This window comes from Rousettus aegyptiacus, unplaced genomic scaffold (genome assembly GCF_014176215.1).
Source record: "Rousettus aegyptiacus isolate mRouAeg1 unplaced genomic scaffold, mRouAeg1.p scaffold_m13_p_7, whole genome shotgun sequence".
NCBI classification, from domain to species: Eukaryota; Metazoa; Chordata; class Mammalia; order Chiroptera; family Pteropodidae; genus Rousettus; species Rousettus aegyptiacus.
In genome coordinates, this window is record NW_023416310.1 from 28,063,044 (window position 1) to 28,081,141 (window position 18,098).

Genomic DNA, 18,098 nt, shown 5'->3' on the forward strand with positions numbered 1-18,098 from the left:
CATTGCAATGGAACAGTACTTGAGCAATGAAAAGGAACAAACCATAAATACCTGCAACAACATGAGGAATCTGGAAAATGTGCTGAGCGCAAAGAAGCCAGACACAAGAGTGTATGCTCTTGTATAATTCCACGTATATGCAAATGGAGAAAAAAACATTTCAATGTACAGAGACAGAAAACACATCAGTGGTTGCCTAGGACCAAGGCCGGGAAAGGGAATTGAATGTCAAGAGGCATCAGGAATTGGGGGAGGAAGTGATGGAAAAGTCCCCTACCTTTAATCGTGGTGATAGTTACAAGCGTTTGTACATTTGTCAAAAAATGGATATATTTTTTATTGAAGGTAAATTAAATCTCACTAAAGATGATTTTAAAAAGTGAAAACCAAACCAAAATAAGCTGAGACTAGGAGTCTTTAATTTGAACTATAATCTTGTCTACTGTTTCCTCTAAGAGGGCCTTTCAACAAATCCCTCAATAGTTCTAAGTCTCGGTTTCTTCATATGTAAAGTAGAAATAATAAGAGATACCTCATGGTGTTATGATGTCCTAAGTGAGGTGATGGTGACACTAAAAATCCCTCTTGTCGCTTTATGTGCCAGGCACTGTTCTAATTGCTTTGCAGAAATGAATTCATCTTAAGACAGTTTTGAACACTGCAAAGCACTTTATGCATGTTAAGTTATGGTCTTTCCCATACCTTGAAGACGCTTGTTAAATGTTTGAAGAAGGGAATGTATGCAAAGAAAAATATAAGTGTAAAGGATGACAAGCAGCTTTAATGGGAACCAGGCTGTGTTCCTCAACCACACAGGGGTGATGAAGGAGGAGGTGGCCCTCCAGCCTACCAGGAGAATCTGGATATTCTCTCACAGGACCCCTCACAGCATTATCTATAGACACGTCCTGTAAATGTGACAGGGCCTAGACATTATCCATATTAGTAACTTTGGGAAGAGGTGGCTTTTCCTATATAGCATTTGTCAGTGACATTCAGTCAACATTCTTGTACCTGATAAGCCAGCCAGGCAGATTTGACCCTCAGTACAAACAACTGTGATATACTGCATAGCTAATAATGATAATGTCATTACTATTATTATCATCATCATCATCATCATCATCATCGTCATCATCATCACTATCCCATTTTGCAGGCGAGGAAACCAAAACTAAGAGGGATTGTTCTTTTCCCAAAGTCTCTACCCTAGCAAGATTTCCTAATCCTTCCACCATGCCTCTTTCCAATTCTCTGTGACTTGGGGGTTTCTGCGTTGGGATTCTGAAGAATGAATTCGCAAAGAATAAAAGTAAATAGGCAGTTCAGAAAACTACCAGAAATTTTAACATTGAAAAACTTTCATTTAATGGGTTTATTGATTTACTTTTAATGGGAACAGATAGAACATTCTGGACTTGGGATGGGAGAACCCCTTTTCCAGTGTTTTTTATACAGTAAAAATAAATATTAACTGAACATTGAAAATCTGGAATTAGAAAGAAGTCGTACACAGGCAACCTAGCTGGGAGGGGGAGGCGCGGATGGATTTACCACAGCTTTTGAGGAGACTGAGTGTAGGCTGCTGGGGACCCAGCCCCTCTTCAGCCCCACATGGGGCTGGGGTCTTGCCTCTGCCTCTGCTATGGGTCACAAACCTTCTGTGGCCCTAAGGTGGCGGCCCAACCTATGACCTGAAACAATTAAGGATATTAGTTTTGTTAAAAACTGCATTTATTTACAAAGTGAGTTTTGGTTATAGGTCTGCTACAAAGGTCTGCCCTGAGGAGGGCTTTCTCCAGGCTGCTTCCAAGTACCACCACCCCCCGCCCCCCGCCCCCCGCCCCCCCCCCCCACACACACACACACATGCACACATGGAGTGCTTGACAGAGGAGGCTCTTCCTGGCATCCCCTGTGGGGGCTTCCTGTCACCGAACCCTGGGGGCAAAGTAGGGGATGGATGCCACTTTAGGTTCTGCTTATAGCTAGCTAAGCCAGTTGGTGAGCCACTTGTCAAGTGACTGGCAATGGGCCACTCCCTTGCTGGACAGTCTTGAGCAAGTCCTTTAACCCCTGTGGTCCTCCTTTTCCTATATTTAACAAAGCCGCGAGATGACCTCCAAGCTCCCTCCAGCTCACTTTCCTCAGCCCTGGTCTGCTGCCTAGTTTCCTCCATTTCCCTACAGACCGCCCTCCCTGAGAGGTCAGTGCTCCCCAACTTCCCTGACCTCTGCTTCCATTTCTCCTCCCCTAGTGTGTACTAAGGGCCAGGTGGTGAGCGGCCAGTACCGGATGCTGGCCAAGCATGGGGGCTACGTGTGGCTGGAGACACAGGGCACGGTCATCTACAATCCTCGCAACCTGCAGCCCCAGTGCATCATGTGTGTGAACTACGTGCTGAGGTGCGTGTGTGAGGGCTAGTGGGGGGCGGGTATGTGGGGTGCCCGAGCTCCCCAGACCGAAGACAGCAGGCCTCACGGACGCCCAGCCTCACCAAGGGCTCTGCAAACCCATCGCATTGCTAATCAGAGGACCGCCATGCATGTCTCGGGCACGGCGGGACACTTAGGATATCCCCTTCACAGTGCTTTCTCACCCTTTGCCCCTAGTGTGTCATCTGTGACATGCCTCTGACTCACGTAGCGAGGCAGGCAGAGTACAGTTGTCACTTAATAAGTATTTTCTGAATAGAGAGAAAGGGAAGAGAATTGTTCATGTGTAGCACCCAGGAAGAAAGCTGGATAATCATTGCTGGGGTGAAGCAAAAATCTTCAAATCCTTGTACACCACGCAGTATCTGATGATAAAATAGAATCTAAGACAAATTCGTAGTTGGAGGGCACTTTCAGCATCGTTACCTCAAGTCAAACTTCTGTTGTGTAGTTCTTCACAGAATGCCGACACAGTGTGCATGTGTTTGGCTGAGAGGCGTAGCCACCGGGGTTTCCATGTGTCTGGGGAGCAAAAGGATTTTGTTAGCAAATGCGGATGGTCTGAAGCGCCCTCTTGTCCCATCAGTGAGATTGAGAAGAACGACGTGGTGTTCTCCATGGACCAGACGGAATCCCTGTTCAAGCCGCACCTGATGGCCATGAACAGCATCTTTGACGACAATGGCGAGATGACTGTGTCTGAGAAGAGTAACTTCCTGTTCACCAAGCTGAAGGAGGAGCCCGAGGAGCTGGCCCAGCTGGCCCCCACTGCGGGAGACGCCATCATTTCTCTGGATTTTGGTGGGTGCTTCTCAGCTGAGCCGGGGCCCCTCGGACCCTCGTGGGGCTGGGGAGGTTCTTACCATAACAGGCCTCCGTGACTGCAGCTTTTCCTTCACCAGAGCTGCCCTGTCCCTCCCCTGAGTCTCACTAATCATCTCTTAGTGGCCAGACTCTGCACTAGGTGCAAAAATGCAACACATGCATCCGCCACGGATTAAGAGGTCCTGTTTCCACCCTCATGAAGTGCTGAACCCGGCAGCTTATGGAGGGTTCCCTCCTGGGGAGTCACATCTTCACCACAGGCAGTGGGGGTCTGAGATGGGAGGGGGGACAGCAAGAGATCTGCTCCAAGGCCGCTGGCTCGATTTCACCAGAGAGGGCCGATCTCCACCTGGGCTTTGAGAGACAAATTGCTTGTTTAGGCAGAGGGCTAGGATCAAATAATGTCAGGAGAAATAATTCCAGAAACAAGGATGGAGAAAAGAATGAGGCCCAAATTCAGCCTTCATAGCTACCGTCCCTTTAAAATGTGTGCCTGTCCCACGGGCACATTGAGTCCTTGCATTCCCAGACAGAGTTCAGGCTCTGCCCCACTGTCATGCCGGAAGCACCCTTTGTGTGTGCCTGGGCACCCCTTCCTCCTCAGTGTGAGACCCACAGCCTTGCCGTGGCTGCTGGAGGGACAGGTGCATGTCCCTGTGCTTGCTCTGGTCTGTCTCAGCACTTGAGATGTATTCTTGAGAGGTCATGTGAGAATCACAACTTCAGAGAATCACAAAGGACAGTCCTGGGATGAGAAGTCATGCAGGCTCCCTGTGTTGTGGCAGCACCGAGGCTAACTGTCTGATTGTCCTCTCATGACCTCCATCTCCATTCTAGATTGCTTTTCAACGAAGAGTGTTCCTAATACAATTTGTTTCCGAAAAGTAAATGCTCCAGGAGGGTGTCCTTTTGAAAGGGAGTCTGTACATAGACTCAGAGCCCTAGTTAAAGTTCCTTTTTTCCTAGCTAAACCTCAGAGTGCTAAGGGCCTAGCCCCAGGCATGATTTCCAGACCCTGTAGGATTTTTTCATGCACCTCTGGGCTTTCTCTGCCCTGGGGGCTGAGCCCAGTGGATGTGAGTGTTAACCAAGCCAGGCCTTCATCTCCACAGGAAGCCAGAGCTTTGAGGAGTCTTCAGCCTATGGCAATACCATTCTGCCCCCAAGCCAGACATGGGCCAAGGAGTTGAAGAACCACAGCACCCAGAGCGAGGCCAGGGTCCTGCCCGCCTTCACCATGCCCCAGGACGCTGTCCCGCGGAACACCAGCCCTAGTGCCACCAGCAGCAGTAGCTGCTCCACGGTAAGGCCCCCTTGGAGTGAGCCAGGGCCCCTCAGGCCCTCTTGGGGGCCATGGAGAGGGTGGGCTCCTCCTTCTGGCTCCTGCTGGATTGCTGGATAGTCTGGACAGAAATACTCCCCTCTTCCGACTCAGGTTATCCTGGAGCCCACTAGAGAGGTGGTGACATTTACCTGCCAGGGATGCAAGCTGTTTGCTTGCTGTCGGTACCCATCCCCACTCCTAAGTGATAAGTTCCTTAAAGGCAGGGGCCAAGTCGCACACAGCTCTGAGCCCCCAGCTCCCTCCTTGTGCTAGGCAGTAACTATCGTGCACAGGGCACAGAGCGTACAGTTTCTAGATCCCTACCGGCCACAGCCTTTATCTCATTTGCTTCTCAAGATAGGTCCATTTTATGAGGAGGAGTTTGAGGTTCAGAGAGGTTGATGAATTGACCTAATTCACACAGCCTGTAGGGAGTGGCCCCTCTGCAAGTACTTGTTCATGGAATGGAGTTGATCTGTAGGTCCAAGAATGTATTTCTCTTTTCACCTTGGACTTCAGGGAGGTCAGTGTCATACCCTTGACATGGTCACCCTCCTTCCTGACCCCTAGCCCAGCAGCCCTGAAGACTATTACACATCTCTGAATGATGACCTGAAGATCGAAGTGATCGAGAAGCTCTTTGCCATGGATACTGAGGCAAAGGACCAGTGCAGCACCCAGGTTGGTGGCCGTGGAGGTCAGGTAGTGTGCCATGCTGGCCAGCCGGTGGTGGTGAAGGCTTGTGTCCATTCTTGCAGCCTTGTCCCTTTGTTGTGGAGACCTGTCCAGATGCTTAGCCAAGGCCATGGTCCCTAAGTGGGTGAGGGTGCAGGGGAGTATAGCCTGTGGTTGTCCCCTTCTCTAACTACTGCCCTTTGCTGTACCTGTGTCAAACCCAGCTCTTCTACTTTTAACTCTCACCTTGTTTACCTCCTACTTACTGAGAACGCTTTCTTTGTGCACAAAGACCCAAAGTAAGACCGAATCTTTCTTTTAAAAGTACATCCAGATGCATAAGACATTTATAAGCATAGGGAACAATTACTCCCTTCACAAACATAATCATCTTAGGGTTCTTTGAAATAACTTCTATTTTAGATGCACTTAAAAATGACATCTGATTCATAAATTTTCATTTACATACAACTTTTCAGGAAGGATTTATTACATAAGGCCAAAAGTTCTTGCAAAAACTGTGTAACAGGGCTGAGGCGGGTGGACGGGTGCATGTTGCAGAAAACCCGTTAATTCCCGTTTGTTGTAGTCTGGGTTCTTCATCCAAATTCCCACCTTGCTCCTCAACTCATATCTGCCTGGCACAAGTTCCAACTATTCTGCAAAACTTTCCCTATTTCAGCCCTTCACTCTCAGCCCTCCCTTCTCTCCCTTCTGAACTGCTACAGGATTTATTAGTCCTTGATTATAGCTGTCTGCTCTGTTCTTTAACCGTTTTGTTTAGTTGTGATCGTCAATACATTAAGTAGCATCCTCCCAGCGAGGGTATCATTCGGTGAGGGTAGGAACTTTTTTCTGCATCTGCTTGTGAGTGTTCCCCGTGGTGTCCATCATGAGGCTGGGGAACTAAGGGACCATCTCCAAGTACTTGCTGAGTAGAATGAAAGTCCCTCCGCCACTGGGGCCAGCTGTCACCTTATAAGCAATCCACAGATGTATCCTGGACATTGACTCTCTAGGCCTCTGCCAGGCAGGGCGTATGAGGAAGAGGACAGAGCTGCCCTTGGCTCTCCAGGAGTCATCGTGTGCGCCACAGGCCTAAGTGTCACAGGAGGTCAGGGACAGGGCAGTCACTGTGGGCCAGAGTGGGCAGGGATGGCTTTGTGGAGGAGGCAGGGCTTGCCCGGGCCATGTGAGAGAAGGCAGGATTCGGGCAGGTGGAGTGGAGAGAGGAGAGCATTTCGGGTCGGGGCGGGTGGTGACACCAGTGTGGTCCGTGGAGGGATGTCTGAGTGGAAGCTGGAGACATGTGTCACGAGCTGAACAGGGGATGAACCGCATGGGAAGGCGAGAAGAGGAGTCTGAGTTCCCTTCCGGCGGGCCGCAGAGCAGGCGCGTGCCCCGTCGAGCTGCGCCTGGGATGAACGACTCCGGCAGGGGCAGAGAGTGATGAAAGGCTGAGCTGGAGCCGTGTGGGGGGCAGCGCCAGCTGCTGAGCTGCTTTGTCTTTGCTCTGTGTCTCTGCAGATGGATTTCAATGAGCTGGACTTGGAGACGCTGGCACCCTACATCCCCATGGATGGAGAAGACTTCCAGCTCAGCCCCATCTGCCCCGAGGAGAGGCTCCTGCCGGAGAACCCTCAGTTCACCCCGCAGCACTGCTTCAGTACCATGACGAACATCTTCCAGCCGCTGGCCCCTATGGCTCCTCAGAGCCCCTTCCTCCTGGACAAGTATCAGCAGCAGCTGGAAAGCAAGAAGACGGAGCCCGAGCACCAGCCCATGTCCTCCATCTTCTTTGATGGAGGGAGCAAGACGTCCCTGCCACCATGCTGTGGCCAGGCCAGCACCCCTCTCTCTTCTTTGGGGGGCAGATTCAACACACAGTGGCCCCCTGACCCACCGTTACATTACAGGCCCACAAAGTGGCCTGTTGGGAATCAGCACACTGAGGCCTTGGGGGCACCACCGCTGGGGCCCCCCAGCACCTCGCCCCAGCTCTCCGTGTTCAAGAAGAGGTAAGTGGCAGTGACCCCTTACCTGTTTCAGCAAAGGCTGTGCTGGACAGGGAAGGGACAGCTGGGCACCTGCGGGAGGGAGATCTGGGGCCCGGAAAGGCTGTGCTGCCCCATCACCAACTCCCACGCCACAGCGGCTGGTCCTCCAGCTGTCCTTTCTCTGACCCCCAAGAGCTTAGGCTGTGGAGGACCATCTCGAGGGCTGTCAGGCCTCAAGTGGCATGTATTTTTATCAGGGCTAGAGGAGACCGAGACGGGACTGGGGACAGAAAAAGGGAAAGAAGTAACTTGTCCAGGCCTTGAACGCCAATGTCTCTCTCAAACCACCCCTTGGAGTGCCTTCCTCATCTAGAGTTCATTTCCTCATCTAGAGTTCTTTTATCTGAGCCACAGAACACACAGAAACATTATCCGAGTGCTTTCCTCAGTACTCTTACAGAACCCTGGGTGGGAAAAGTGAAAGGATGCCCATGCCCTTCCCCTGCTCAGGGTCCAGCAGTGCCTTCCCTGCCCTGCCTTCTCCCGGCTCCTTCAAATCTCCCTCAACAAGCCCCATGGGAACCGCTGGACCTCACCGGGCTAAGGCACAATGGTTGGCATATGACCTCCAGCTCCCAGGGCCCATTGGCGATGCTGCCCTGGGGCACTTGCCCGTGGCCAAGCGGCCTCACCAGTCCTCAGTAGGAGCAATCTGAGCAGTGCAGGGGGAGACGGGGCAGAAGAAACCCTCCTAAAGCCTAATGTCGCCTAGCTAGGCAGCAGCAGCAAACAAAGTCAGGCCTGAAGGCTGCCTAGGTACAGCGGGGCAGGTGGAGGGAAATACAGGAGACTTGAATTGTCAGCATCTCACTAGGTAGAAGAAACTAAGAAAAGGGAGCAGAGCTAAATTAGGCCCACACCCCTTCTCTGAGACTCTGCCCTTTGGGTCTCAGAGCCACCAAGTTATATGTACTAGTTCTGGAAGGGCCCTCCGAGGGCCCTGAGATCAGGTAAAGGCACAGGATGGTGTGGGGCTCCAGACTCCCTCACGGCCCACTCTCTTGGGTTTGGCAGGTCTGCGAAAGGCTTCAGGCCTCAGGGCGCAGATGCGATGAGCCCAGCTGTGGTAGCGCTCTCCAACAAGCTGAAGCTGAAGCGACAGCTGGAGTATGAGGAGCAAGCCTTCCAAGACACGAGTGGGGTGAGCCATCTCCTGACTGGCGCCGCCCTGGGTTCCGTCCACAAGGGAAGGTCGAGCCGGGAGGCAGGGCTGAGAGATGAGGTCCAGGCTGGCTGGGCACTCTCTGTTGCTGCTGTGAGGTTCAGAGTGCTGGCCAGGAGCAGCAGGGTGGGTGGAGATGTAGCCTCTCAGGGAGGGAGCACCAGCCCCATTCCAAGCACAGCTGCTCTGAGCCCACCCCGCCCCCAACTCAGTCTGAGGATCTGGTTCTCTGGGGCCCTCTCCCCTCTACAACTTCCTTTCTCACCCCCAGGGGGACCCTCCGGGAAGCAACTCTTCACATTTGATGTGGAAAAGGATGAAGAGTCTCAGGGGCTGTGGGAACTGCCCTCTGATGCCTGACAAGCCGCTGAATGAAAACGTCTCTAGTGGTGAGAAGCCAGCCTGGGTCTCCTGGGATTGAGTGGCAGGGAGGGCATTTGCAGAGGGAAGGCCTGGAGGCTCAGAGGCCTATCCTGGTTCCTCTCCTCAGTCACTGCCTGGGGAGGCCCAGAGGCCTATCCTGGTTCCTCTCCTCAGTCACTGCCTGGCTTACTTGCCTTATAGCCAACTTCCCACTCTGGCTCAAATGACATCAGAAATCTCTGGGCTTTGAGGCCCCAGAGCCTAGCTCTGAGCACCTTTTGTGAAGAAAGAAGGGATCTGGAGGCTTCAGGTCTCTTCCTTCCCTCTGGTCAGCACTGCCCCTCACTCTCCAACACTGATCTTTCAGATGAGTTCACCCAGAATCCCATGAGGGGCATGAGCCAGCCTCTGAGACACCTGCCACCACCACAACCGCCATCTGCCCTGAGCCCTGGGGAGAACGCCAAGAGTGGGTTCCCCCCGCAGTGCTGTGCCTTCCAGTACCAGGACTACAGTCTGCCATCAGCTCACAAGGTGTCAGGTGGGTGCATTCAGCAATTGATTGGAACCTCTGTGCCAGCGTCTGATATGTGTGAGGGGCAAGGGCCAGGAGGTGGACATCACAAAGCAGCAGGTCTCAGCTCAGTGTGAGGATGAACTTGCTGCCACGAAAGGCTGCTACCTTAAGAGGGGTGAGTCCTCTGTCCCCAAAAGTATTGCAGCAAGAGCCGGAAGGCCAGCCACAGGGCTTTAGAAGGAACCCTCCAATGATCAGGTGACATCAAGGGCTCTTACAGGCTCGAGGACTCCTCAGATTGAGTTTTTTACCCTGTTCTCCATGTTATTGTACCGCCTGATACCCCATTGATCTACTGGGGGCATAACCCTGCATTCAGGCAGGAGCCGAGGACATGCATGGAGAACATGCTGCTGGGAGGGTGGCCTGGAAAGCTCTGAGGGGGGTCATCCTCCTAGACCTTCTGGAAGGGTTAGTCACCTGACACCTGCCTTCCATCTCGGGCCTCCTGAGTCTGTTACCATCTTGCAAAACATAAATGTCACAAAAAGAAGGCATGTTCCTGAGCACTATGATTTGGGGCAAATTGCTGTTCGGTGCTTCAGAATCCAGGCTTTAGAGCCACCTGACAGCACTCGGCTTAAATTCCAGTTCTGCTCCTTACCAGCTGAAGGACGGAGCAAGCCACGCCTTTAAATGAGAGGTTTGCACTCAAAGTGTTGAATCCTGGTATATTTTATGTTTAGTAAATGATAACTAGCATCGAACTATAGAAATCATGGGGAGTTATCTCTGACAGTAAGTAAAAGAAGGAATTAGAAAGAGATGATGAGCAAGTATCCATGGCTACTGTGGGGGCTGCAGAGAGGTGTGAGACCCGCCCCCGTCCACAAGGGAGCCAGGTCAAGTCGGGGAGACAGGCGTGGGCAGTGGGAAGGGGTTGAAGAGGAAGAAGGCCCTCTGTACATAAGCCATGGGAAAAGAAAGTGGGTATTTCCCATTGGAGGGGCCCACTGAAGGGTGCCTTGGCCGCCCTTCCAGAGAAGTAGGGTTCGGGTGCTGTGAAGTTGCCCTTTGCCCCTCCCCTTCAGCATGTGGGGCTGGTACGTGTGGATGCACATGCAGGGAGTAGCTGGTCCAGCATTCCCTCTCCACGCAGCCCTTCCTCCCCGCTGCCCGTGCACCGTGGGCACAGCGCCCCAGGCTCTTACGGTCATCTCCTCCAAGGCCAGGAAGGCTTCATAGAGGCTCCTGCCGTGCAATGCCCCCAAACCGTCTTCTTACTGCTCTCTGCACTGTGCACGTTCTTCCAAGGGCTCAGCACCCCACCTAGTGAGAGGGGTCCAGAGGCAGACACGTTCGCTGCTGGTTCCACTCTCTGAGCGCAGAGTAGGTCACTCAGGAAAGACAACATTGAAGAAACAGAGTTGAAACTAGGGCTACCCCACCCTACCCCTGAGTGACAAAAACTGGAAATGCCTCTTGCTCTCCACGTGTGCCCTTCTCATCCCTGTTAGCCTCTCAAGGAATAGACTATCTTCTGAATATTTGATTGTGTTTCTAAAATACGGTACCAACCATTCTTTCAGGCATGGCGAGCCGGCTGCTCGGGCCCTCATTTGAGCCCTACCTGCTGCCTGAACTGACCAGATATGACTGTGAGGTGAACGTTCCTGTACCAGGAAGCAACACGCTCCTGCAAGGAGGAGACCTCCTCAGAGCCCTGGACCAGGCCACTTGAACTAGAGCCTTCCACCCGGGCAGGCACCCCTGCATCCTGCCAGCTTCACTCTCTGCATCTTTTTTTGCAGCTAGGTATTTCTAACACCAACACACTTTTTACAAGATGTACTTACCTGCCAAACTTGCCCAGGTTACCAAGTAATGGCCTTTTTCTGGAGATGCTCACTTTATTATCCATATTTTTAAAATACACAATTGTTTTACCAGTTATATTTTACTGTCAATGAAAACGTTCTTAAATTGTGTAAGATATTTTTCCCCCAGCTTCAGTTACTTCTAATTTATGTTATTCATAGGCCTCTCTCCCTCCCTCTCCCCCTCTCCCCACCCACCACACACTATTCATACTAACAAGTCTAGTATATGTTCTATTGTAGGGAAAGCTTTGGCTTCATTTAACTAAAAAGATTGTGTCATTGCCAAAGAGAAACAATGTTGCTTTCCATGCTTGATTTGTAGCCATTCCCTCTCACAGCCCTTCTCCTTTCTTTTTTAAAACTAATCACCGTATTGTAAATTTCAGTCATTTTTTAAAGCCAACTCTTTGCTCTAATTCTGATGACTTTTGGGAGGTAAAAAAGAAATGTGAAGGGTGAACTCCAGTGTATGTTGTTATCTGTGAAAGTTGCACAGTGTGGCTTTTCCTAAACTGTTTGGTGGATTTTAATTATTATTATTCAAAACCATAACTGAGTTTTTAAAAAATTTATATCTGGGTTAAGTGTTTATCATATATATGGGTACTTTGTAATATCTAAAAACTTAGAAACGGAAGTGGAATCCTGTTCACAAAATCACTTTAAGGTCTTTTTTAAGCTCTTAATTTTCTTGTTCCTGGTGTTGCTGACACTGCAGAATTGTACAGCACTCCCACGGGCCTGTACTAACACTGCTCAAGGTCCCTCTCCGTCGGCTTTCGCTTTTGGGGTATGCCATAGGTGTGACAATCCAAGACGTGGAATCATTAAGTGGGAGCACTGCAAGCTGTCTTCTCATGTTCTGTATGTATTATGTATGTATGTATATATTATTATTGCTGCCAGGAGGGTCTGATGGCACATCATGGGGCGTGGGGGTGGGGGTGGGGCAAATCTAAGGGAGAGGAAGTGCTTTTCTTAAGGTTTTGTTGCTAGCCCTTCAAGTGCACTGAGCTATGTGACTCTAATGGGCTTTCACGTGGCACATTTAGATACTTCCAGAACTACCGTGAAATGGTTTAGATGGGAATTCATGAGAGTAAGGATTCAGAAAGGGTATAACGATCCGGTCCCTGTGTTCCCAGCTTGCCACCTTGGAGCACATGGAGCTGGACTTAGAGGGTGCAGAAAGTGGGGGTGGCTGGTCCTGACCAGCCCCATCCTGGTGCCCTTCCTCAGCCCACCCTGCAAGGCCAAGGTGCAGGCAGACCCCTGGGACCGCCCCAGCCTCAGGCCTTCTGGAGGTCTGTCACTTGCAGTGACCCTTATAGGTAGGACGCACTGGAAATAGAGTGTTCTTGGGGCACTTTAACTCACTGGGTAAGAGGGAGATACCTTTTGGTTTTTAAATACCAATCACATAGAACTTTGTTGTCATGAGTACAGTGAAGAAGTTTCTAGAAACACATACACACGAAGCACAGCAGGCCAAGAATTAGGTAAGCCCGGATGGATATATTGCCAAAAACTATTTAAATTTCGAAAGAAATCTAAGTTATGAGAAAAATTATCTATTCACTGTGTTGCCCAAATCATATTTAAGCACCACACACAGCAACAGAGCTTGAAGGGTTACTGACATGTAAATTCTGGCGTCTGATTCCTGTGTGTTGCCTCAGCATTAAGGGTATCTTACCCTCGTAGTTTTACTAAAACACTCTGAAAAATATCTCGAGCTTCTATATTAACCTTACCTGTCAACGTAACAATTTCATGTACATTATTATTTTGTTGAATTCCTACTGACAACATTATTACTATATGGGAGCTTAACTTTATAAGGAAATGTATTTTGACACTGATATCTTATTAAAGTATTCTGATCCTACCACTGCTGGTGGCTCTCGTTTCCTGTGGCTTTATCGTGGGTTACCCCAATATAAAGAAAAGCATTTATTAAATAGTTCACAGGAAATGAACATTGGCACTGATCTTCGTGAGACAACTGAGGACAGCTGACAGAAAGATGGGTGAAGGAAGGAAGGACTCATATTAGTACTCGGCAACTGCCTGAGACTGGAACGGCGCGGTGCATCATGAGTTTTTCTACCTGTCATAGGGCCCTTTTTGTATCCAACGGGGGACCCGGGGAAAGAGCTCACAGTCCCTGCATTTGGGAAACTACATGAAGCAGTATGAGAGCCATGCTGGTCTACGGCAGGACTCAAGAGGGGCCCTCCCAGACAGAAGGGGAAGGACAAAAAGATAAAAACCTGAGACAGAGCACAGCGAAAGCCCCGCATTGGACATGGGCATGATGGGTTCCCCAATTCACATTTTACTTTTCCTGATCATGACCTTGTGAGGAGACGGCTGTCTCCACAGTGGGACGGGGGGGCTGGAGAGACCCAGCAGCGGTCTCTACTCAGTCGCCGGTCCTAGAGCCAGCCGTTCCAGTGTCATGCACTTTGTTTGCCTGAGAGTTTGGTCCACATGGTGTGGCCTCCCACTTACTTTAGTAGTTCACTTGATCCTCAGGCTGAGCAATGCTGCGAGCACCCAATTCACTGGTGAAACGGTCAAATTAAATGGTGTCCACGAGTCATGCCCTGTTAGTGGAAGAAAGGAAACGTAAGCCCAGTCTTGGCCATGCTTCTCTCTTCTCACACTCTGCCGCCTAGGAGGTATATTTTAAGCTAGGACTCTTTTTCATTCCCAAAAAGAACATTCTTGTCTTTATTACTTTAACCTTTAGACCTCCTTTTGGTTCAGCTCACCCTACTCATCTCTTCTCTTCCCAGACTTGGTACCTGGACCTTCAAATTGGGTATTCTGGGCTCTGCCCAGCTCCCACTGACCTTTGCCTGCCATCTTGGGCTTCTGAAAACATGTTCATTTCTGAAGCTCTTTTCTGAATGATACATCTTAGCCTGGCCTCTGAGTTGCCTCTGAGCATTGGCAAGTTCAGGACTCACACGGGTACCAGCCTGGTCCCCAACCTGAGCAGGCTGTGGGTCTACAAAGCATCCTCGGGCAAGGCCATTGGCCTTAGCCACCCAAAGGTCGTGATTGTGTCCCCCAGCCCCTGGGAGTGAAGGCAGCTCCAAGCTTCTTATTTCCAAGTCTAGCAAAGGGGGTGGGGGTGGGGGGTGGATAGAGAGAGAGAATACACCCAGGCTGTTGTCCCAGTGGATTAGAGGAGCTTAGCCTCTCCAAAGCACTCAAGCCCAGGACACAAGCCCCATACAAGATGTACCTGCTTTCTTTGTATTTTCTCTCAATCCAGTGAAGACTGACTTAAATGCTCCTGATTTCATATTTTACTACTCCTAAGCTAGTGGCTTAAGAGTAGATATGTGCCTGCATGGTCAGATGTGTGGGACAGAGGCAGGACCCCTGTGTAGAATCAGTGATCATTCAGACACTGGAGGACCTGATTCTAGAAATGTTCTCCTCTAAGCAGGCAAGCCCCAGCAGGGTGGGACACCTTCCCAGCATTAGCCTTGGTTGGCAGCCTCTGAATGAGACGTGTCTCCGGGAAGGGGACTCAGACCCAGAGCTAAGGAGCCAGCCCCACCTGGTGGAGAAGGGCCAGCCCTGTCTCCCTCAGATTCACACAGGGCAAAATTTACCCTCTCCTGAAGATGGTCACTGATGTGCATTTCAAATTGGGGGATGGGAGGAGGGGATGTGGGTTTTCCTGGAGATAGAATACAGGCCTAATTCCTTCAAAACATGCAAGATTCAACCATCCACGGTCATGCCCTTGCCTGTGCTCTGCTTTCTGTGAAAAAGAACTTTTCACCAGGAGGCCGGTGAGATCAGGTTAACTTGGCTCTCTCATTCTTGAGGCAGGGGCGGCCCTAGTCAGACAGATCTGGGCATATTTTCCCAGATTGACTCAGGATGCTGAAAAAGACTAGAAATGATGTAGCCAGCCCAACCCCATCATTTAGTTTTTCAACCTCCTCATTTTAGAGATGAGGAGACAAAGGCCCAGGGAAGCCAAGCAGACCAGCCTATGGTCATAGAGTGAGTGGGTGGCAGGGCTGGGAGCATCACAGGGACTGAGACCAAATTCGCTGCAGATGAAAGGGGCCAATGTCCCAGCCCCAACACATGGGCTCGGCCCATGACATCAGTTCTCAACTTATCATCCAATATAGAGGCCTCTCCACACATGGCCCTTCCCACTGCCACCTCCCAGGTCTCCGGCCTCTTCCTTGTCCCTTCCCTCAGGGTACTTTCGGTTCTTCCAAAATTATCACTATCACAGCATCAGCCCCATATTTTCAAAATATTCCTTTGAAGTCAGTGGCCCGTATGGGAAATGCTTAGCTTCTCTGTAACTTTGGTGAAATCTAAATCAGTTTCTTCATTTCTAGACTGAACTTTGCTTGGCCTCCCAGGAGAATAGGATTTTGAAGTACAGCCAACCCTTGAAGAAGGCAGGACTTAGGGGCGCCAACCAGGAGCAGAGTTGAAAATCTACATGTAATTGAAGTCAGCCCTTTACATATGCAGATTCCCAACCATAGATCGAAACTACATACTCCCCTAAACACACACACACACACACACACACACACACACACACACATACACTCGAGTTATTTTAATAATAATTATTTGGTGAAGTCATGATCTCTCTTTCTCAGAGCTTACCAGCTAGCAAAGGAAACAAAAGGAATTCTGGATAACTCAGCCCCCTGCATGAGATGGTATGTAACGATGGAGGCCTGTGGCCCACGTTTTCCCAGGCGATCCCAGTCCCAAATATTGTGCTTCAGTGTTCCCAAGTCTAAACTTTACTTGGTCCAAGGACCCACATCTTTGGTTCAGAAAGCATGAAACTTGTAGATACAAATGGGCCCCCAATTGTTTTACGGTAGACTCCAGGTCCTCTGGGAGTTCAGAGGAGGCCGGGAGAGATGAACCTGGGCCTCAGGAATAGAGAAATCCCCCACCAGAGCTGGGAGGAAAGAGGATTGTAGAGGCGGAATGGGGGAAGGCAGAGGGAGGGGGGAAAGGTCATTCCAGGAGAAGCGGACAAGGGGAACAAAGGTGTCAGGCCAGACTAAGCAGCACATGCAGGAGAGCCTGGGGAGCAAGCAGGATGGGGAGCTGGGATGGAGGGAGAGGGCAGCAGGGCAGCCTGGTCACTCACAGCACAGGCCTGGAGTCAAACAGACCTAGGTTCAAATCCTGCCTCTGCAGCTTCTAGTTGTGCAATCTTGGGGAAGCCCCCTTAATGTCTGAGAGCTTAAGTCTGCTTTCATATGAAAGAAGTATGAGAATAGTTCCTACCTCATAGGGTTAAGGCTAGAGACATAAATTTGGGCATCAACAGTAGGTGCGCTGTACTTAGCTCCATAACATTGGATAAAATATACCTCTGAGATCAAAGCATAGACAAAGAGTAGCGTCCTAAGATAGAGCCCTGGGCCATGTACATGCTGGAAAAAGTCAAAAGAGGCAGATAAGGAGAAGAAATGTCTCTAGGGTTGGGCAACATGGAGATCGTCATTGATCCTGACCTGAGCAGGTCTCATGGGGAGCTAAGGACAGTAGCCTGATGGGAGTGGATTGAGGAATAAGCTGGCGGGGGTGAGGGGGAGAGAAACCACAGCAATCCACAGCTCTTTCAAGAGGTTTCCTTGTGAAGGGAAACAGAAAAATGATGCGGAGCTGAAGAAGGTGGTCAAGGGAAGTGCTGTTTCTTTTAAACATGTAATGAACTTTTATTTTCTAATAATTTCAGATTTATAGAAAAGTTGCAAGAATATTATAGAGAGTTCCTGCACCCAAATTCCCTCTATTGCTGTCACTGTGGTACATATATCACAAACTAATTGTTGTCAGACAGGAGAGGGTTGAGGGGAAGAGGGAAAAGGTGAAGGGGATTAAGAGCTATAAATTTCCAGTTATAAAAATCAGTAAGTCACAGGGATATAATATACAGCATAGGGAATATAGTCAATAATATTATAATAACTGTACAGTGACAGATGGTCACTAGACTTACTGTGGTAATCACATCATTGGGTATAGAAATGTGAATATCTTATATGCCTGAAGCTAACATACTATTGTCTATTAGCTATATTTTAATTAAAAAAAAAAATCAAGTTGAGGTTTCAGAGGTGGCTGAAATAACACGGGGAAGGTCTGAGGAAGCAGGGGTCACAGGATGTTGTCGGGATTGGTATGGCAGGTGTCACAACGACGCTGAGCATGGGGAAGGAGGGGAGACGCGAGCTGGGAATTGAAATCACCAAAGGAAGAGCGACCAGAGGCCAAGGTGGACAGATGAGGAGAAACGAGAAGTTCGACAGGCGTGGGAGGACAAAGGGAGAAGTGGTTTGGCAGCGGTATTAGGAAGCTGGAAAGATCCCTCCGCCTCCGGACCCTGCCTCTCCCCGAGGGCTGTGGCGAGCAGAGGCCCTCAGCAGAGAGTCTGGCTCCAGTTAAAAAAGAAGGCGAAGCCACGTTCAGAGAAGAGAGGAGGATCTAGTGGGGTGGCTAATATCGAACAGAGTTCCAGAGAGTGCAGTAGAAAGATCTGGAGGGTGAGGAGGTGTGGGAGATGGAAGCGAATGAACTGTCCAGGAGCAAGGGCCAGGTGGTAACAGATGACCCAGAAGCCTCAGTCTACCACTAGTGACTGAGGCAAAGAGAGTGGGAGAGATGCTGTATCACCCCCAGGGTGTCTTCTAGGTTCAAGCCAGAAAGCTGGGGGCTGACCCTCCTGCAGCCTGAAGGGGCATGACAGCTCCCTGTCTATGGAAATTTCTAGGCCCTCCTTATATCCCGCAGCACCTGGGGACCATCATAGGAATGTACTCATTGGACTAAGGTGG

The 18,098-nt window shown here is 50.1% G+C and overlaps 1 protein-coding gene across 1 annotated transcript in view; it reads left to right on the top strand.

Moving 5' to 3' along the window:
* Positions 1-13,129, top strand: part of EPAS1 (endothelial PAS domain protein 1) — an 82,023-nt gene extending 68,894 nt beyond the window's left edge. The window contains exons 8-16 of the mRNA XM_016142209.2: positions 2,258-2,405; positions 3,022-3,236; positions 4,373-4,563; positions 5,155-5,265; positions 6,787-7,277; positions 8,331-8,457; positions 8,750-8,867; positions 9,209-9,382; positions 10,948-13,129. Coding sequence (XP_015997695.1) covers positions 2,258-2,405; positions 3,022-3,236; positions 4,373-4,563; positions 5,155-5,265; positions 6,787-7,277; positions 8,331-8,457; positions 8,750-8,867; positions 9,209-9,382; positions 10,948-11,099 — 1,727 coding nt within the window. The 3' untranslated portion in view covers positions 11,100-13,129. The remainder of the gene's footprint in view (positions 1-2,257; positions 2,406-3,021; positions 3,237-4,372; positions 4,564-5,154; positions 5,266-6,786; positions 7,278-8,330; positions 8,458-8,749; positions 8,868-9,208; positions 9,383-10,947) is intronic.
* Positions 13,130-18,098: the final 4,969 nt, after the last annotated feature.